This window comes from Onychomys torridus, chromosome 10 (assembly GCF_903995425.1).
Source record: "Onychomys torridus chromosome 10, mOncTor1.1, whole genome shotgun sequence".
Classification (NCBI taxonomy): domain Eukaryota; kingdom Metazoa; phylum Chordata; class Mammalia; order Rodentia; family Cricetidae; genus Onychomys; species Onychomys torridus.
In genome coordinates, this window is record NC_050452.1 from 36856424 (window position 1) to 36878469 (window position 22046).

The window sequence follows — 22046 nt, forward strand, 5'->3', positions numbered from 1 at the left end:
AAAGGTCAAATATGATTCTTATCCTGGGATGGAAATAAAGTACCTATAAAGACCACTATCAATACAATGTAGGGCAATTTTAACTCTGTGTATCAGGTAACATGACCATTGTTAAATCCTTGAGTGTGATTACTATATAGTGTCACCACAGTGTAGACTAACACCCCTCCCCCATATGGTCCCTCCTCCCTCTCTTGACTCCGGGAGCTCGGCTTGGTGCTTGCCTGTGGCTCTCTGCATCTTCTTCCATCAGTCACTGGATGAAAGCTCTCTGTGATAACAACTAGGGTAGTCACCAATCTGATTACAGGAGGCAGTCAGTTCAGGAACCCTCTCCATTATTGCTAGGATTCTTGCCTGGGGTCATCCTTGTGGATTCCTGGGAGTTTATCTGGCACCCATAATGGCCCCCTCTATCAAGATATCTCTTTCATTGCTCTCTCCCTCTCTGTCCCCAAGATCATGATGAAGAAAGCCAGAGACAGCTGACCCAAGTTCGTAGGAGCTCACTGAGCCTGCATGGGACCGACCTAAGTCCTCTGCATGTGGGTGACAGTTGTGTAGCTTTGTCTGGGGCCCCTAGCAGTGGGATCAAGATCTGTCCCTGGGCAGAGAAACCAAGAGGACAAAGAACCCAAAATTCAGTTCTGAAACCAAACACAAATATTTGTTTATTTATGGGATATCATTTTACATCAGTTCCATGAGAACCTAAACCAGTTTGCTGTGCCCAAGTTAGGTGGCATAACAGTATTTTAGTTAAGCTGGGAGTCACAGGACTTGCACACTTCTATGAATGTAATGCAAATACTGACGACACAAGGCATTCACAGTTAGAGGCTGGCTGTTCATGTCACAGCAACGCCCAAGAGAAATTATTTTTATGAAAAAAAAGAAAAAAAAAAAAGCAACCCACATTTTGGTCTCATTTACAGATACCCAACCCATCAGTTGGTCAATGAATTCTATACAATTTTATACAGCATATGAAAGGATAAAGGATAAGGCTTACAGAGGTATTTTAGCAGTTGTAAAAATAAAAACCATGGCACAAACTAAAACTCTTAAAGCTTTCTGTATAGACTTCAGAAGTACGGTTAGGATGGAGACTCAGAGGCAACAGAAATCTGCTCAACCAGAATCTAGAGGTTTGTCTAGTTAGACTGATAAATACTGAACTTGGAGTTCATGCTTCAAAAGAGGCACGCCTAAGGCTAACCATGGGTACCTGGGAAATCTAGCCGGGTGACTTCTACCTAGTGCAGCGTCAACGGCTTCGAGTCGCATTCCCTAGCGAGAGGGCACTGCAACACACTGGAACACAAGTGAAGAGAGGAAAGGTGGATGGAGCTCAGGTACCGGAGAGCCCAAGGCCCCCGACTTCTTCCAACGTTGGCCGTAAGTGCTCTTGGTGATCATTCAACTTGCGTAACTTGGCAACTCTTCAAGAAAAGGTGTCTTATGACTTGGTCTGACTCCCCATAAAAACAGCTCTGCAGAGTTGAGAAAACCAAGGGCGAGCAGCAGTCACAGAGGTTTAGTTCTCAAGGCAGATGAGAGAGCATTTGGAGTTCTAAATATTGATTATCCCTCCGGAATGCTGACTTCCATACCATGCATCACGAGGGTTGTTACTTGAGTCTCTATCCTCGAAATGTTCACTGTGGATGGAATGTGATTTCCCACCCTGGTAACAACCCTTTACTCACAGCTTCGCTGTGCTTAGTGTTTAAAACTTTCTCCAGATTCTCACACAACACTGAAAATAATTCCATCTAGGGTCCACCTTTGCATTGCGGCAATCAACAGTTGATCCAAGTCAAGAATGATTCTTGAACCTTGGGTACGCCTAAAAAGGAATCATCCTCCACAGGGCTGCGCCTGCCTTTGGCCAGTCCCCACTGTCATGCACCCGCATGCACTGGTACCCCCGTCACATAGCAGTCTCGACAGCTGTGGTTCCCCAGGAGACTTACATTGTGTTCAGATATTAATTTGTGAGACTACAGACAAGGGATGGTTAAGTATGCTACAGCAATATTGAGTTGTTGTTTTTTTTAAACTTCTGGTTTATTTCACAGCAAACCAAACCTCATCATTTGGTAGAAGGCAGCAAGTAGTTGCATTCTACCACACCATGATTTTGTAGATGCACGCAAGCAATATATACATACAACATTTCTGTCTTTGGTGGTTCAATCAGGGAAAAAAATAATATGAAAGCCGCAACACTTTGAAAAGAAACTGTCAGACAGTGTGGTCAAGGGTAGCGTGGTCTGTGTGCTTCGCTCATTTCACGCCATTGGAAGGCTCACATTTAATGCAGAATACTTTTGTTTTTGGCCAATCATCTCGACATCTTCCAGTCATCACCTGCCTGGGCAGGCACAGATCTTACCCCACTACACCATTCACCTGGCAAACAAGCCATGAGCTCTTTACTGGGTTCAATCTTTAGATGTGTTTTCACAAACTTCAGGGACTGAGTGAGTCATAGCACCAAATAATTGGGAAAAACCTGTGAACTATACCCTTCCTCAAGAGGGGCAAGGCAAACAAATAAGAATTTAAAAAACAAGACATAAAATACAAACCTAGAAACACCAGTGGGTTTGCTCTGGTTTTTCTTATCCACATAATGGCTATCACCCTTCTGAACACGTGACTCGGGGAATGACAAGTGGCCCCTCTGGGAAAGGTCCCCATGTGAACAGGGTTAGCTCAATGCTGGTGGTTTGGGTCCACTGCCTGCAATGGACATGCTGCCAGGAAATGCCTAGCACAGAAGAAACAAAGACAGAAAACGAAACATCTCTCACTTGTGGTCTGGAAGATTACAGATACCGTGAAAGAGAAACTAAAACACTCCAGACACAGCTAAAAGTGCTTTGCAGTTATAAGCCGCCAGCAAACCAGTAGGCTCATGGGCGTGGCAAAGGACATTTTCCTTACAGCGGCAGAGCTTCAGCAGCCCGAACACTGCCAGAGCAGCCCAAAGGGGAGGCGGGAAAGGTTTATGGAAACATAAGCTTCAACTTCAAAGAAGGAGCAATCTTAATTTGTTCACTTGAAACTGTGGTCAAGCTACCAACAGTATAAACATTTTTTAAAAAAGGGGAAAAAAATAATTAAAAAAACCATAAACCTATACCTTTGTGTTAGAAATGCTTTGTAGCATATTATATGTCTGTGTGCTCAAAGAGTGATAACTTTTTATCACTTTAAAACACCAAAGTTGTCAAGGAAACCAAGTCATATTTGGCATATGCCACTGTAAGTCATGACTCCCACTTCTCCCAGAAGTCGGCCTCTCTAGCAATGAGGTTAATGCTGGCAATATTTGCTCATGGGGACGGTTTTTTGAAATGCTACATTTGAAATAAAGTATAACTGGTTCATTTGGGGGGAAAAAAGGGACTAGAAATATGCCACAAAATTATTTTTACAATACATTTTTGCAGAAATAATCTCTAGGTGAAGCTTTTCATTTTATACACATATACAAAATTGAAACAGCAATGTACACGGAATCACAGTGAGGACGCTGGCTAATCCACCGAGGATCTGTAGTGTGAAAAAGGACTGCAAAGCAGCCTCCAAGAGAACAATGCTACACAGCAAGCAGAGCCCATTCAATAGCAAACACCAAAACACTCCCGCAGGAGGCAGACAGGGCAAGAAAAGCAGCATGCGCTTCATACAAACAGCAGTTTATGGCTAATGGGTGACGGAACCGTGGTAACAGTGACTCTCTCGCTGCTATGCATAAAGTCCTAGGACATCTGTTTGTCTTTATACCATTCCACAAATTCATCCAACAAAACTGGCCCTGGAGAGACAGAGAACAAACAATGTGAGGGCTGGAAATAGTGTGGAGGGGCAGCACTCACCGAGCATGCATGGGGCGCTAGGGTCAATTGGAAGGGAAGGAGGGGAGGGAGGTGGAGGGGAGAGGAGAGGGGCAAAAGGAAACACATGACTTGGAGGCTCTTCCCAGGGAGGATGAAGTGCAATGTAGCAAGTCTGGGAGGGATCACCCAGCACCCAGTACTCACACGCTCCGTCTTCATCATAGTTGCTGAGGTCCAGACTAATGGTTCTGCTGAACTCTAGCACATTGCACCATTGATCTTTGTTGATCACTTTATATTTTGATTGCTGACGGTGGGGGGGGGAAAGTGATATGGTTAATGACCCAAAATGAACATGGGATGGTTTCAGCTTCTCTATGAACCAACCTAAGAAAGCTCATGGAGGGTTAAGAACCAGGCTAGGAAATGGTGAGACAGAGCAGGAGGAGGACTTAAATGACCATTTTTTCACTGCGGCATCATCAGGAGAACACACTTAAACTAGCAGTACCTCCTTCACAGCAGCGCTGCAAAGATGAAGTGAGAGGACTGCGCAGTTTATATAAAGCACTTCCTCCGGTCCTTGGCACAGTGCCAGACGAGTAGGTACCGCTAACAGCCAGCACAACAGTACTGCTCACTGCCAAGCTGCTTGCTTGAAGCGCACACATGCATCAGGCAGGCAGTCACGTGCTGGGAGCCCCGTAAATGCTGCCAGGGGCTCAGAGCTGGGAGCCTCCTCCAGGACTCTCAGCTCAGGAGAAACTCGGAGAGTCGTGAAGCGGTTGCTCTAGCACTCTTAAACAAGAAATCTGCTACAGGTGGAGTAATGCAGTATCCTAGAGATTTGAATGCAAAATCTAGAGCTAACATTTTAAAAATCTTTATGGAAAAAAATAAATCAAAACTAGTAAAATAATATAAATCTTTTTGAAAGGGCAAAGCGTCAAGCCGATGGTATTGAGGATGCAGGCAAGAGATAGGCTGGGATGAAAGGGCTGCTACCTCCTTCTAAAAGGAAAAACACAAACTTCTGTAAGAGCAAAGCACAGACTTTAACTTCCAAAGCACAAAAGTGAAAACCAGTTTCACACAGCCAGTCAGGTTCCTGGGATTGAGCAATGTCAAGCTTACAGCCACATCTTTTAACCAAAGGACCCTTCACTTGAAGGTCCAAATCCTACTAGACCCACTGCATACAAGAACCCTTCTCTACTCTTGTTCCGACAGTGAGGGTTCATCTCACATCCCGGACAGAGGAGCTGGGGCAGATCACAGGTGGAGCAGACCATCGAGTCAACATGTACTTCTATTAACGAGCAGCTTCTTACTAGCTTTCCTATAGGGTCCCGGGGAATAGTTACAAGTGGTTTCTAGTAACAATCTTCAAAAACTACATCAATTGCTCAGTTTCCTAGACCACTACATAAAGCAAGTTGTAAAGAAGGATTATTTCAAGTGGGAGTTGGAATTGGGCAAGACACGGGATTGTCTCAAAGATCCTACACTCATCCTTGAAAGCAAAGGCCGTGCTTAAAAGAGCTGGAGGAGGAGGAGGAGGAGGAGGAGGAGGAGGAGGAGGAGGAGGAGGAGGAGGAGGAGGAGGAGGAGGAGGAGGAAGAGGAAGGCAGATACCACATGTGAGAGACAGCCCAGGCCATTCAAACACTTCTCTGCTTCCTCCAGCTCCTGCCAAAGGACATGTCAACAAACCCGTAGCTGATCACTGGCAGCTCAGAATGTTGGAGCACTGTGAGAGCCAACAGCAGTGATGTAAGGAAATGCTGCTTGTTTCCGCCACCCGGCTAAGCACGTTTAACCCGAAGGAGACGCTGCCGGCTGGCCTAATCCAGTGCTCATGGCTATCCAAGCACTCAGCTAGGTACTTGGAGATGAAAGTAGTTAAGAACAAATTACAAACTCGTTTTAGTGAGAGGCAGGTGGCTGATATTTAACGTTGGCTTAAAACTGGAAATTCACCTGAAAGAGTGAATCTTGATTTCTACTGTTACCAAGAGCTGGGAGTGGAGTCTCTACGTGGGGCAGAGAGGACAGAGGGAGCTCTTGGCTGTTTTTCAGACGCACACACCTTCATGCCTGTACGCACTCACACTCACCCAGGCACGCACCCCAAGACATGCAGCCGCTGACTGACAGCAACCAGGGAACCCAGGCACGCACCCCAAGACATGCAGCCGCTGACTGACAGCAACCAGGGGACCATAACTCCTAGGATCAGAAAGCTATGACAAAGAAAAATCACGTAAGATGGTTAGATGGAATATGTGGCAGTTCTAAGCAAGCAAACATACATTACATAAAGCAGTAGTTTGGTACCTCTAAGAACTGGTGAAAGACTGGAAAAAGGGGCCAGATTTTTCCTAACAACAGTCCCAACATGCACTTGGCGGTGTTTATGTCTAGGCTGCGCTGGTCCTTCTCCTGTTTAACAAATAAAAACAAGGGTCAGCCAGATGCTTCTCAGTCACAAACTCTAATAATCCAAACATGTATTTTGCTTCGGCAATAAATTTGTAAACAAACAGCTCGTTTATTACACAACATAAAACCCCGAAGGGGACTAAGGAAGGGAGCCAAACATAAGGGAAAGCCTGACATTTGAGTGTCATATAGAAATTTGTTTTGAGAAAGACTGATGTGAATAAGCTTACCCTAATGCCAAATCCATTAATGCAGTAGTATCTACAATCATTTCCTAGGCAAATAAAATCCATAACCTGCTTGCTTTACATTATGATAATTACCAGAATTATAACAGCTGATCCAAAAGCCCTTAGATGAACTCATCGGCCTTCAAGTGGTTTGCTTTCCAGTGCTTAGAAATGGGTTTCCTCAGAGACTCATTTTTCCAACAGCTTTATTTCATGTGGTAAATATTTTTCTTCTACCTAAATATATTGGAACTAAATTCAGCTCCTAGGAAGGGTTGGAGCCCTGGAGCATCTCTCCCAATCAGAAGACATGCTCATCCACCTGCTCTAGGGAAACAGGGTCTCTATCTCCGTAGACCTTACCTAGCATGTGTCGCAGGTGACTCCTAGCAGTGACTATGGGGAACTAGAAAACAGAACGTACGCACACACAAAGCAAGCTTATTCCTCTTGTAATGAAAGATTCTCCTTCCCATCGTATTTTTCTTACACATTTCCATTCTAAAACTTAAGCAGTTAGTGCCGACAGGGGTTAAACGCGTTCTCGAACACAGGGGCAATCTCACACATCTACAGCGCTCCTTCATGTGGCCCATGAACTAGAGTGGAAATCTACAAGGGAACTTTTCTATAAAAGGGAGCTTGGCTATCCCGCTGCAGAACACCAGTGTTCACCTCACCACATTAAGGAACCACGCTGCGACCACCCTTGGTCACACGCTCCATTGTTCAGTACGTGGTGAACTTTCTCCCCATGCCACTGATCTTCAGAGGACATAACGTGAAACAGCAATGTGAGGCCCACTCAACAAGCTTTCAAGGGAAAAGAAGGCAGAGCAACTCGCCGCCTAGGAAAGACATTCAAGAGGGCTCCTGGTCATAGTTGCTAAGGACAACAGCTGCTCGTGAACAAGCTGGGTCAAATGGGCACCACCCTTCCCTGTTGACAGCTCAAGCCTGGTGATGGAGGAAGGCATCCTGGATGCACAGTTCTCTGCACCTGGGGGAGGCTGGTCCTTTCCACAATGTTCTCTGCCTATCCTTTGGCCAAGCAGATGACCCCATCATGTCTTGGCAGCATTAACTCTGCCAGGGGAAGAAGGTGATCTAAAGATTGACAGTCTTTCATCAACCCTGGTGAGCATGCTGTACTATATCAACCCTGGTGAGCATGCTGTACTATATCAACCCTGGTGAGCATGCTGTACTATATCAACCCTGGTGAGCATGCTGTACTATATCAACCCTGGTGAGCATGCTGTACTATATCAACCCTGGTAAGCATGCTGTACTATATCAACCCTGGTAAGCTTTTGTGATGCATTGGGAAAGTGCATATAAAACATCGCTTCGCCTGAAAAGTGGATGTGGCAGACAGCAACACTATGCCATAAAGCAAGCCACAAGAAAAATAAGTTACTGAGAAACACAGCTGGGACCACAAGATCTAGCCAAAGTCCATTCAGCAAAAGCGCATTCGGCACTGACTGACCACACTGGCACTCTAAAAAGTTCCCTGTTGCTGAGTTTATAACCATGCACTAGCCCCCAAATGTCTCATCTGGTCTTGAAATACCTTGTGCCTTCTCTCATTATCAATAGCCTTGTCGTACTGGACGTGTACTACCGTGACAAAAATAAAAAAGGTACAAAAGAAGAAGACCTGGACAGACTCTGCAACATTGCAGCCGTCTGACAAACGGATGCTCAGGAAAGGTTTTGCTGCATGTGTTGGGCGGTCATGCCAGAACACAGATCAAAGGAAGGCGTGAGACTCATGTCAGGACAGCTGAACAGTACCTGCCCACCCCTGCTCTGCAGGGTGCAGCCAGCAGCTCCCAATCACTAACCAGCTTCTGCCCAGCAAATAAGAGAGATGATGGACACACTCCCTACTGACAACTTAACAGTGCACATGGTGGTCTTGTGGCCAAATGCAATGACCAAAGTGGTAAACACCCAAAAGTTCTGGGAGCACCCCGGTGGAGAAGGCCACAGCCTTCTCATGCACTGAAACAGAGAGGTTCCTGGGTCCTCTGACAACAACCCCTGCAGTCCCGCTCTGTGAGGGAGCTCCTGATTCAAAGGAAATGGTTCTTGATAGGATGCCACCAGGCAGCCAGCAGCATAAACCGGCCTTTTTTTTTCTTTTTTAAAATCATCTTTCAAGTTCAAGGAATTAAAGTAGTATAGTGCCCACGGGTCTGGGAGCTGCTACTCCTGAACACAGAGAAACAGAGGCAGACCAATAGGTCAAAATAGAAGCTAACATACGCACCGCACCACCCCATCCCTACCCCAGTTGGCCCTCAGTCACATCCCAGGAGGCACAATAGGAAGGCTGAAGAAAGAAATGTGCTCTTCTCTCTCCCCACCTACCTTCAGACCCAAATACTTTGTAAACGCTAACTTTCTAATACAAAGAGAATAGTTCGGTGTCATTTTTCAAGTAACAGAAGGGCGGCAGCAGGTCTGAATGCCCCTCCACACACCCCCATTCTGACAGGATCCTGTCTTCTTTAGACAATTAATGTAGCAGCTGCATAGCTCTCCAGTAGCCCTCAACCTCAGGACCTTGGTCCAAGATGGTGTGCTGCCTGGAAGGAGCGCCCTCCAGAGGCCAAAGACTGAAGACCAATGCTGAGGAGTAATCAGGTTTTGTGGAGGTCAGATTGTTTCAATGCCTTTGATTATGTTACAGCATCCCTGGGCAGACCCTCTTGTAAGGTGTAATAATTATTTTTTCCTCTTGTGGCACAAAGGATTTAGCAAAAATGGAAATGAACAATTTCAAGGAAGTAAAGTAACTCCAATGTCACAAAAATGAGCCTTGGAAGCTTTCTGTGTCCACACTGCACTGTTGGAGTCCCCTAACTGCTCCTGGCTGCCTTTTACCAGTTTTCATGATTTAATGGCTTGGGAATTAGATGGAAAAGAACAACCTTGGGTTATTAAACTTACAATCTAAACATAAAATCTTGAACGAAAAAGAAAATAAGTTCAGTTTTTTAAGAGGCTTCTTGGACTCAGAAAACCACAGAAGCAGCCATGACTCCTAAGGTGAGCGATAGAAACCACATTACAAATTGGCATATGAAATCAAAGGCCTGAAATAAAGACTAATCCAGTATGTCCTGGCCTAGGGAGAGGAACAGCCCATCTTAGTTCAGCCAAGAAATAATGTAAGCTGAAAACAGGGCTCAGAAGATCTCAAATAAATCTTCAGTGTGGTGGCTCAGTTTATGAAACTTGAAGATATGACAACCCAGGTTTTTTTTAAATGTTTTTTTTTAAGGCAGACAGACAGACAGACACACACACACACACACACACACGTCACAAGACCTGAGAAATAGCCTCTCATTGAAAAAAATGAACTGAAAAGAACTGGTAGAACTGAGCCAACAACATTAAGACTCGGATGAAGGTTTGCAAGGTAAGTAAGCTCTATTTGGCCTCCAGCAGGCACTGCCGTCCTCCTTACCACGGTGTCTGTCTGTCAAGCAGATCCTACCATCGTGAACATTGCTCTCAGCAAACAATGACGCTTTCCCGACACCTGTGTCACAGAAGGGCCACAGCCACTTCCACTTCCGGGAAGGAGAATGTGTTCCAACCTTTACATTGGAGCGCATCTAACTCAGCAACTTTGATCAGAAGAAAGACCATTCTCAGATATCTCTGAGGCTCTCGCACTATGAAGCTGAGTGGCGGCTGGTGGCAGGAGAACCTGGAGATCCACACTCAGAGAGAGGTCCATTCTGATCCAGGCCTGAGCGCGTCACTGAGCCCGCACTACTTCCCTGGGCAGCGCTAGGTGAGCTTGGAGTACGAGGACGTTCACAAGCCAACTGGCTAGACAAGCAAGTGCTGAGCAGACTGTGTGTGCACGGAAGAGTCCACAGCTAAATCTAACCCGTTCTCAGGGTTAGGGACCTGAGAGTGGGCCACAGGGTCCCGTTAATCCCCTCCTGTCTCTCAACCAGACCTGGCTTCTGTTTTCGCTGCAATTTACAGTGAGGTGAGAGGGAACACTGCAGGGTGGGGGCAGCCGTCACAGTCTGTGTGCTGGGGTTGTGCAGGAACTAGGAACATGCACTGGTTAGTCAGAGTGAGTGGAGACCAGAGGACAAAATCCCCATGTGCACGGCCGATTCCGCGTAACGTGCTGGGAGAATTCTGTCGAGCGCAAGACCTGTGTAGCCCGTGGCATCTACAGTCACTCCCAGTCTGTTGTCTGGACAAGAGAAGGTAATGCTGGCTGCGTGTAAACTCGTGAACTTCCCAAAGCACGTCCTCAGAGCTTCAAAGCAGCGGTAACTGAAAGCTACTGTTGAACAGACACCAAGGCCCAGAGGGGTATGATCTGGTAGCCAGCTAACTCCCTCCAGGATCCTTTCTCATCAAATGCCTGTGCATCTTCCGCCTCCATAAAAACCCTCCATTCAAACAAACAAACAACAAAAACCAACTCCCCGTAGCCATGCCATCCATCTTTCTGCCAGCTGGCTCCTTCTAGCCTCCCTCATCTTGAAGGCCTTCTTCTCTTCGCATACCAGCTCTGCCTGACCACTCTCCCTTCCGAGTGCCGCCTCAGTTTACCCCCATTACTCCCAGCAGGCCCCTCTTAACTCCTGGCCTCCATACTCCTCTCTCGAGGCCATGGCTGGTCTGTGTCAGGGCAGGAAGGTACTGCTGGAGGAAGCCCTGCCTTGGTGGATGATGGATGCTGGCCACATTGCAAACTCATGGCCTCTACATGCAGGCAAAACACCAATGCACAAAAATAAAAATGAATAAATTCTTAAGACCCCAGAGGATGGTGACAAGATTGAGTGAAGGAAGGCAGCGTGGCTCTTGGAAAGGCCTGGCAGAGCGAAGGCTCTCAGCTGTCCGACACGATTTCATCACCTGGGACTGACAAGACTGGACCGGGTGACCTCTCAAGTGTTATAACTGTATGACATCTATAGCACTACCGAAAAGTGAGAATCAGAGGAAAATATACAGACTTACAGCTGGATTCATTTCTAATTGGCTACAAAACTTTAATTTTATTTTTAAACATTTTACGTCTACTAGTGTTTGCATGCATGTGTGTATGTGCACCACATGTGTGCAAGTGCCTTCAGAGGACAGAAGAGGGCATCAGAACCCACAGAACTACAGTCACAGGTAGTTGTGAGCTGCCACGTGGGTGCTGGGAACCAAACCCAGGTCCTGAGGAAGAACAAGCACTCTTAACCAATGAGCTCTCTCTTCAGCACCATCTGCTGCCAGTTTTAAGAGAGAGAAAGAGTAATTCCCCAGGACACCAATTTTGATGGAGAGATATCAAAAGAGCCATTTTATCATTTTCTAATAATATATTATAGCAATGATTTTCAACCTACGGCCCTTTAATACAGTTCATGTTGTGGAGATCCCCAGCCATAGAATTATTTTGTTGCTACTTCATAAATGTAATTTTGCTACAGTTATGAATCATTAAGTAAATACCTGTGTTTTTTGATGGCCTTAGGCCACCCCTGTGAAAGGGTTGCTTGACAACCCCAAAGAGGTCGAAACCCACAGGTTGAGAACCACTGTAGTATAGTCTCTTTCTAGAATATTACAGTATCACTCAGAATATTTAATGCACAGTTGTTTTTCAATATTTAAGATATTATTAACACTGTCAAGTAGTTCAATTTTCATGGACACTGCAATGAAAAAAAAAAAAAAAAAGAGCTGCTGTGTTAATTATAACTTATTACTCCTAGGAGTTATTTTTCTAACAGGGGGAAAAAGACAGTAGAAGAAGGTTTTTTTGTTATGGGATAGATATTGCTTCAACTAGGCAAAAATGTGTTACATTTGTTTATGCTTCATTTGTTTAATTATATAAAGATGTGTTGATAGTTCGCCTTGCCTGCCTAAGGCACCTGATTGGTTTAATAAGAAGCTGAACATCCAATAGCTAGGCAGTAGAGGGATGGGCGGGGCTGCATGGGCGGGGCTGCATGGGCAGAGAGAATAAGTAGGAGGAAGACAGAGAACGAGGAGGAGGAGAAAGAGAGGCCAGGCAGGTAGCCACCAGCCAGCAGACAGAGCAGGACATACATAGGAAGATAAAAGCCCCAAGGCACAACACAGACGAAGAGAAACAGGTTAAAATAAGTTATAAGAGCCAGTGGAACCACTCATAACTAATAGTAAGTATCCGTGTCATGATTTGGGGGCTGGCGGTCCAAAAAAATCTCGCTACACTTTGTGTTCTGCTTTCAACCAAGACCAGATTTTACTTTCACTTGGAAACAACCCTGGTTGTTTTATGAAACTGGAAGAAGATAGGAAGTGCCTGTCTCTCAGAAAATAGACTGTAATCTCCCAGGAGTCAGCAGGGGAGCCCTCCACGACACCTTCACCGAGGGGTGGTTTCCAGGCCCCAGCAAAGGAAAGGGAAAGGCAATCAGAGCCCAAGGGGGTTTCAGGAGTTGGAGAAAACAGTCTGGAGGCCAAACAGGAAAAAGGAGCTGAGAAGTCTCCAGAGCCGTCTCTAGTCTATGGCCACATACTTCTTGGTGTGCACAACAGTCTCTAGAAGGATCTACAGGAACCACTAAGCGGAAACTGAGCTGGCAGAGGCCTGAAGATGACGTGTGAGTGTTTCCACGGCCGGTGTGGGAAGAGCTCTTGCTAGGCACTGGGAAGGTTCAAGTCACTGCCAGGACAGCGGCTGCTCTGGACCACCCTTCCAAAGCACACGCTGATTCCTAGGAGAGAGGTGAGGAAAGGCACACCTAGCAACCAACACAGGACTCACGTCATGCTCTGAGACAAGTACTGGGGCAGTAGCTAACCTCCACAGCAAGAGTCACAATTAAGAGGACCTTGCCCAACATAGCACCCAGAAACCAAGACACTGGAAGAAACAGATAAAGTTGTCACACATTTCTACTAAACATACTCTAGATATTTGAGGGGGTACTGTCCCGGAGAAGAGGAAAATGGAAGGCATTTAAACAACAACAAAAAAAAATGGTCAGGCAGTGGTGGCACACATCTTTAATCCCAGCACTCGGGAGGCAGAGCCAGGTGGATCTCTGTGAGTTTGAGGCCAGCCTGGGCTACAGAGCAAGATCCAGGACAGGATCTAAAACTACACAGAGAAACCCTGTCTCGGGGGGAAAAAAAAAAAAAGGTACTTCTGAAATGGAAGTCTCTGCAATGAAGGATGTTAACAGGAGATCAGACAATGTAAAAGAAAAGATTAATATGGAAGACGCAGCAATAAAACTTTAAAATGAGCAGAATGCGCTATCTGTGGCCCGTGGAACAGTATCAAGAAATGTAACAAACATTTTGTAGTTGAAGAAAGAGACAGAACATAAAACACAATTAAACATCTAAAAGATTTTCCCATTTAATATAAACTATGAACCCACTGGTTCAAAAAGCCCAACAAATCCCAATCAGAATAATAACCAGGAGAGTCGAGTCGGGAGCAGCATGGTCTACTTGCTGGAAAGCCAAGAAAAGAGAAAAACTATTTCAGTAAACAGACATTATGCTCAAAAACTAAAGATGGGAATGACATCAGACACTACAATGCTGGAGATGACAGGAAGACATCACTGGGAGAGCAAAGAGTCAGCCTCCAAGTCTGTACCCAGAGAAGCATCTCGCAAAATGGAAGGCCAGGCCAAAATCTTAATGAGACCAGCAGCAGCTCTGTCCTGAAAGGACTGCTGAGGAAGTTTTGTTCACCAAAAGGGAAATGGTATTAAAGCCTGGTCTGCATAGGAGGAAAGAACTTGGGAGCAGCATCGACTGGGGACCTGGGGCAGACAGACTTGCCTGTTTAAACAAAATGACAGGAGGACTCCAGCGTGAGTCAAATGTACGAAAAAGTATGGCAGGTAAAAGGAGAGCGCATCTCTGTCAAGGTTCTCACACGTTTACACACGTCCAACACCGAAGACTGCAACCCTTTAAAACACTAAGGCAAGGCCTGGGGTGAGCAGCGGAAATGACACAATAGAGATATGGGTAACGAAGCACGGGAGAGGTGAGCCTCACTCTAACAGAAAACCCCACCCCAGTCCTCCAGAAGGCATGGAAAGAGGACGAGGTACAACAATGACATTTTTTTTCCTTTGAAGGACAGGTCGGACAAACGGGGGATAACAACAGTGACATTCACATCAGATGCAGCATCAGCATCTTTAAGACAGGCCCTGCCACACCCACATGCACGTCATCTTTCAGAAACCCACTCTCAACACAAAGATGCCTGTAGGTTAAAGGAAAGAACTGGCATGCCATGTAGACCATAACCGAAGGAATGCTGGTTGGGCTGCCAGGAAGTGATCAGTTCCTGCAGGACGCAGGACATAACAACATGTCTAAACCTAACACCAGAGCTTCAAAATATATGGGGGGGAGGGGAGAGACAGGGACGGGACAAGGTGACAAAGTGAGTTAGAAATGAGGAATTCAACATTCCCAAAGATGGCAGTCAGTGAGGACCTGAACACCATCAACCAAACTGACCCAATGGTTACCAGGCCACAGTGACATGTGTAACAACACTGTCAGAGCGGGCCACACATTGGACCATATACTAAATAGACAAACAGTAAGTATACTTCTCTACCCAACAGAATTAAACTAGGTATCCATAAGATGAAGATTAGCTGGGGAAGCCCAAATACCTGAAAATAATCAACATTTTTCTAAATGATCACTGTGTCAAAAAGAAATCCCAAGGGACGGGGGCTGAGACGGGAGGTTACGAGTTGCTGGGCTACACAGCAAAAGCCCATTAAACAGAACCCAGAAATATTCTATATTTCTGAACACAAGTGAGGATGCAGCTTCCCAAAACTTGTAGGATACAGCTAAACAAAATAAAGGCTTGTTAACAAGTTCATCTTAGTGTACATTCAGGCTGAACTGAACAGCCTTGGTAATTAAGTGATAAAATATGAGTAGTTGTTATTCGTCTAATGAAAAAGGAAACATTCACCAGTATCTAGTGAGATGTTCCTTAAAGGCAAAGAACTCTACTGAGTGCACATAAAATTCACAGTCCTCAATCTACTGGGAGCATGAAGAGCCTGTACCCGAACCCTAATGTCACACCAAGTATTCACTGGGGCTGTGTGACTGGCACAAATCCCGCAGGGCACACTGACCCAGGAGGCTGCAAGTGGCTGGGTCCATGGCTTGGAGATGGACAGAAATATGGGTGTGCAAACAGGGCTCTGGGGAACAGCCCATCATGAGCAGAAGCAGAAAGTGGACAGGTTGAAAGGTCAGGCATCAGGCCAGCGAGCCACAGAGACATCATGAAGTGATGGTGACATGAATATGTAGGGCTGGAGGAAGCCACAGGTTCAAGTCCTCCATTTCAGTGTGATCTACTGCCTGTTAGGAACATGACAGAGGATAATTTCTCCACTTCCCTCTGACCCACCTCCTGAATGAGGTGGATAAAACATCTGGCTGTCATGGGGGCAACTGCATCATCCACATCAGGAGGCACATGCTAACGTAAATGTAGTGAGAGGCGGGCTGGAGGCACCAAGGGAGAGGAGACCCAAGGAGCTCCTGCAAGGTGGCCACAGTGACTGATCCAGAATGGGTGAAGCCAGGAAAAGCAAATGAGACCTGACCCTACAGCAGAGGGCAGCTAAGAGAATTCCGACACCTAAGCAGGAAGTCAGAAAGAGCTGATCTGGGTGCAGAAAGTTAGGATATGCCTGAAGAGACCTCGACATGTACGATAAAAATCCAGGGGAGTCGGGCAGTGGTGGTGCACACCTTTAATCCCAGCACTCCAGAAGCAGGGGCAGGTGGATCTTTGTGAGTTCAAGGCTAGCCTGGCAGAGCAAGTTCCAGGGCAGTCAAGGTTACATAGAGAAACCCTGTCTCAAAAACCCAAAAGAGGGGGAAAATTATGTAATGAACTATTTAGCCTAGAAACAAGTACTTGGCCTCTTTCTCCAAATATAATTACATCAAACATTACATGTGCACATCATCTCTTCATTTGTACCATGCGCACAGTGACTTCATTAGGTTGCAGTCTGACATGAATTAGGGCTCCACATAGAACTACTAATGGACCACTGCAGACGAATCATAACTCACCACGGAATACACTTTTGGTGCTAAACTTATAGAGCCAGAGTGAAGACAGAGAAGGGAACAATCATTCCTCCCTCTACTTAAAAAAAAAAAGTAAGTAAGTAAGTAAGTGAGTGAGTGAGTGAGTGAGTGTGTGAGAGAGAGAGAGAGAGAGAGAGAGAGAGAGAGAGAGAGAGAGAGAGAGAAAGAAGAAAGGAAGACAGATAGATTTAAAAATGTGGCCAACCAAAGTCTAGGCGCCCGAACCCAGCAAACATACAAACACAGAGAGAACACTAACCTGGAATAAAACATAATTACAAGGGCTGTGGCCAGGTCTCCAGGAACATACAACTAGTCCTTTGGAATTCTGCACCTAAGGTGACAGGCTTTCAATCACCCCCCGGGAATCCCTGTCACAAACTTGGACTTGAATCACTAAAGCCACAAACAGGAAATCAGCCTTGGTTTGAATTCACATTCTTTCCAAACACAGTAGCAGTTTCCAAGTGAGACTGGATTAGGTGTGATCAGTAAGTATTCCAGTCCCTGGAGGGGTGAAGGTCTGTTGTGTGAGAATGGACGGCTTTTCAAATCTATGTGCCTGTTCTGAGTATCACGTGCTCCTCTACAGCTTACTCCTAAGCCGTCACAGCAGCTGGGGAATGGCAGCTGCTGCAGCTTTCGCTAACACACACCTTTGCCCAGAAGCAGTTTTTCAAAGCATCAGAAACACTAGCTCGTGCCCTGGGAGTAACTTTTCAAGGTCTTTGCTCTGGTGTAAAAAGCAAATCTCCAAAGGTAATAAAAGAAGGGTGGGGAGGGGGACATCTGGACAGGCTCCAGAGAACTCACCCGTGCAAAGTCAAACGCGTATCTGTAAATGAGCTTAAAGTTTGTTGTATCGTTTAATAATGATCTTAAGTAATCCAAAGTAGCTCTGAGTTTTTCTGTTGTGTCACATCTAGGAAACAGAATAAAGGTAAATTACAACCTGAGTGGGTGTTTGTTGGTTTGTTGAAACTGGAGTAGTATAAAACCAAAAGAATAGAAAGCCAGAAGCTGGACTGTGTCCATCATGACCAGCCGCTTTCTGCACTTTTTAATAAACGATAAAGGCATTAAAAAAGTGGATACATAGCAACCAAGCACACACTCACACACACCCCTCCACATCACATTTATGCTCCTCTCACACGCATGTGCCACCTGAAAGTTTCAGTGACACTTCCCATCAACCCTCACGCCATCTCAGTGTCCTGCCAATGTTTCTCAGCCAGCAAGCACACAGACCTGCACCATCTCCAGCCGCTCGGCAAGTGCCTTCAGAGTTGCTTTAGAGACCATTCCAGCTGTCTCTGCAGCATGTCACTCTGTCAGGTAATTCCCATGGCTGCACATGTTGCTGATGGGAACATGGCATTGTGTCCTCATGTCCTTCAGGGTGTACCACAAGGAGGCTTGCCACATCAAGCTGTTCCCTGTTGCTGAAATTAATCTGTACAGCTGGGGGGAGGGGTATGCGCCAGATTCTCCACTTACTATTTATTTGTATGTTCATGTATGCGTGTGTGTGTGTGTGTGTGTGTGTGTACACATGCGGGCCAGAGGTCAGCTTCAGGCGCCATTTCTCAGTGCTGCCCAGGGTCTCTCAATGACAGTCTACTGAGTAAGGTAGAACGGCTGGCCAGTGAGCCCCCAGGGAACCCATCTGTCTTTATCTCCCCGTGCTGGGATTTACAAGCGCATGTCACTATGCCTGCCTTTTTATATGGGGCCTGAGGATCAAACTCAAACCCTAACGTTACAGGCAGCAAATCAACCGAGCCTTCTCCCCAGCCCCAGAGTGTCCATTTAAAAGTACTTTCCTAGCTTTGAAATACAAATGGCCTGTATGACGACACCTCAGACTGTGACTACCCAGTTCATCGGTCTGTTTTCAAACTGCTGATCCTGCTGCCTCAACATCCCCAGAAGTAGGCTGGAAATCAACCTCCAGACCAGCCATACTAGTGTAGAGACACTGATCCTGACTTCACACAGTGACATTCAGGTCCCTCAGTGGGGGCCCTCGTGCCTTTGCTGGTGCTCTCCTACAGCGCCTGGGGGAAGGACGGCCACTCCAGGCACCACCCGGCCACTCCAGGCGCCACCCCTGTGCCTACCCAGCCTCTGTCATCTCACAGGCCTCTCCTAGTGCAGCAGTGCTGGACAGCCGCTCCACACCCGACTCATGCACGCACAGCAGTTTTACACCCTTCCTAGGGTCACCCCCGAAGGTGCAGAGCATTAATGGTTCCTAACCTGTCGGCCCTGCGAGGCGCTCTGGAGCCCACCACCCTCTCTGTGGACGCAGTGGACTGCTTCCTTTTAAGTCAGTCCATTCCAGCTGCTGCTGTCAGTGTTCTCTGCAATGCACAAGCTGTCCAGTTTGGGCACTGGGTCCTTGAACCTGTCTGCCTCCTCCTGACATGTCCCCACCAATCTCCGAACACTCATTTCCTCGCTCTCTGCCATAGAATGTTCTGGCCCCCATTTTGTTCTTTCTCTGCTCCGGACTTGAAACCAGCTGTTTCTCCAGGGAGCCCTGACGATGACAATGTGGTTTTACCAGTAAGTGACAGTGTTTACTTTTGATAAGGAAGCACGCTAATGAGTTATTTTTACAAATTAACTTTCGGTTACAACATGTAAGCCTTATAGGGGAGAAGCAGGCCAACAAGACGGCTGGCGGGGGTGGTGGGGGTGACCCACTTGTTGCCCAAGTCTGGTGACCCAAGTTCTAGTTCTAGAACTCGCTTAACAGTACCAAGAATCGTCTCCACCAAGAAAGCCCTCCTCTGACCTTGTAACGTGTTAGATTGTAATGTGGACTGTCCTGTGCTGTTCGAACTCCCGGAGAAGCTGACTCCGGAGGAGGGGGCTGACTATCCTCCGGTCCCAGCTTAGCCCTGACTCAAACACACATGTCAAGTGTCATGCCTGTCAGGGGACGGGCTGCCCACCCCCAACTGTGACAGGGATTAACTAAGGAGAGCAACAGAACATCCCAAGTATAAAAACCAAGGCACCCTTAAAAGCTGCTTGAAGGCAAAGCATTTCTTTCTGACAGGGGTTACCCTACACCATCTGCCCTATAATGTAAAGGTATCTAAAGCGAGTGAAAGGAGGTGGTGAGGGAGAGAAGAAGCTAGAATGGGAGGGGTGACCCCAGCTGACTGCCTCAACTTCTCCAGTCTGTTTCCAGCATATGTGATGAGCAACAGATCTGATGATGCCTCTATTTGTTCTTTTTCTTGGAAGGCCCCCAGAGGGGGACACTGTTCTGCCTGGACCACCCAATCAGGAACTTTAGCTGATGCCTTAGGGGAGCTTCCCAGCCAATCCTGCCAGGTTGCTGCAAGACCCATGGGACTCCTCTGCCTGGGAGTCTGTCTCTAAGGAATTCCACAGGATGCTTTAAAAGGGTTTCCTCAGTCAAGTCCAATGGATGGTTGGCACACTCAGTTTGCTGATGTTTGCTACTTAACTATGTATTTCTTCTTTTACTTTCGCTTCCTATGATATACTTAATCAGCTCTCTCGTTCTAAACCAAAAGAACAGCTCCCACAGCTCATTCTCCAGGCCATCCAGAACAGACCTCTGCATGCAGTCAATTACCCATGTGCCTATATACATCACCTCACTTTGTCCAGGCCATCTAGAACAGACCTCTGCATGCAGTTACCCATGCGCCTACACACATCACCTCACTTTCTCCAGCAACATCAAAGCTGGTAGTGGCTGACTGTGGCTCCTTGGGTTTCTCTGCAGAGTTTTAATGTATTTGCTAGAATAGATAATATATAATCTATTATATCAAACGAGTGCTTATTGTATAAACTAAAATATGTCAAAATATAGCACACTACTTTGTTTCTAGTCAAATCTGCAAAAGCTCCTTTTTGGTGGCCAAGTACAAATACAAGCAAGTCCTGTATCTCTCTATCAAAATAAACTGCCTAGAATCCCCAGACTAGAGTATTTATTGTTCAAGAACAGAACCATCTAGAATGCCCTGTATTTCTTTCTGATGTTGAAAAATAAAGTTAGATTATTTTAAAAGTGAGAAAAAAGTTTCTTCAAGGGACTAACATGAAAGCTGACAAATACCCAAGAACTAGAAAAGTGTTTTGGAGCAGTAGGAAGGTCCTCCAGATGCCAGGAACAGCATGTGCAAAGGACCAGCGGCAACCAGAACGTGGCAAGTCCTAAAGCTAGAACACACTGTGGCTGGAGAAGATAAACAGAGGGAACGTGGGCACAGAGAGAAAGAAGGGGAAGGAGGATCAGACCGTTAAGTCTCCCATGGTCCCCTGGGAAAGGTTTTATATTACATCCTACAAACAACACAGGTAACTCCCGCTGTGGGAGAGATCAGGCTCGCACCCTCGACAGCTCTTGGAATCTCTGAAAAGAGTGTGGGGAAGGCAGAGTCGAGATGCTGAGACTCTAACTGTAGTCCTAGTGTCGGAACCAAATGAGGATGGCAAAGGCTAGACAGCGTGGGGTAGGTACGGCTGGGATGCAGGGGTGGCAGCTGGCTTAGTTGGCATTAGGTGTCCTATTAAAGAAAAAATGAATAGTGTTAATGATGGCAGCTTACAGAGGAGGAAGCCAGTCCATCCAAACACGTGTAAGGCCGAGTTCCTATTCTTCACTGGAAAGGAAAGCCAAGGGCCAGATAGATACGGGCTGCTTAGTTTAGTCCCAGGCGATAGTTAGTTTTCACAGACTCCGGCACAGGAACCAGAGCAGCAAGAGCTGCAGCAAGAAGTCAAAGTGACCCTGGGTGCTGGGCAGAGCAGCATGTGAGACCCAAACGCAGGATCTGTGCCCGGACTGGCATGATCTTTGCACCCTAACAAGACGCCCCTGCGTTTGAAAGACAAGTGGAGCTTCTCCAGTTGTGAGAAAGGACCAGACCCCGAATTTAAATGAGATCAGCTATCAAATGCACACACAAGATCCCACCTCATGGGCCCCACAAACTCAGAGCGGGGGTGGGGTGGGGGCACTAAGGAGACAGGGCTCGGCCGGCTGGGAACAGCAGGTTGCCATCTAGTGGCCATTCAACAAGGACCCTTTCAGAGGATAAGGTGAGACAACTAAGGGACAGTGAAGACACAGGTCTGGAATCTGGAACGCTCAACCCAGCCGGCTTTCTGGAAAGTGGCCGTATTTCCACCTTAACTGTGTATACAGGATAAAAGTCACAACATTCAGTGAGTGAAACACACCTCTAAGTACAGATTGCTTTCCCCACAGCCCCTCAAAACCCGCATCCCTTCACGTAGTCCAAGCTAGTTTTCCTTCACACAGAACGGCTACCGTTCTAGCCCTTCCCCAAGCTCAGGACGCTTCTAGATC

The 22046-nt window shown here is 46.5% G+C and overlaps 1 protein-coding gene across 2 annotated transcripts in view; it reads right to left on the reverse strand.

Annotated features, from left to right (window-relative positions):
- Positions 1 to 645: 645 nt before the first annotated feature.
- Positions 646 to 22046, reverse strand: part of Dcun1d4 (defective in cullin neddylation 1 domain containing 4) — a 76950-nt gene continuing 55549 nt past the window's right edge. The window contains exons 8-11 of one of the 2 annotated variants that reach the window (XM_036200590.1): positions 17492 to 17600; positions 6189 to 6293; positions 4056 to 4158; positions 646 to 3829 (exon numbers count right to left, since the gene is read on the reverse strand). In XM_036200590.1, the coding sequence (XP_036056483.1) occupies positions 3774 to 3829; positions 4056 to 4158; positions 6189 to 6293; positions 17492 to 17600 (373 nt within the window). In that variant the 3' untranslated portion in view covers positions 646 to 3773. The remainder of the gene's footprint in view (positions 3830 to 4055; positions 4159 to 6188; positions 6294 to 17491; positions 17601 to 22046) is intronic. The other variant, XM_036200591.1, reaches the window with a different exon arrangement.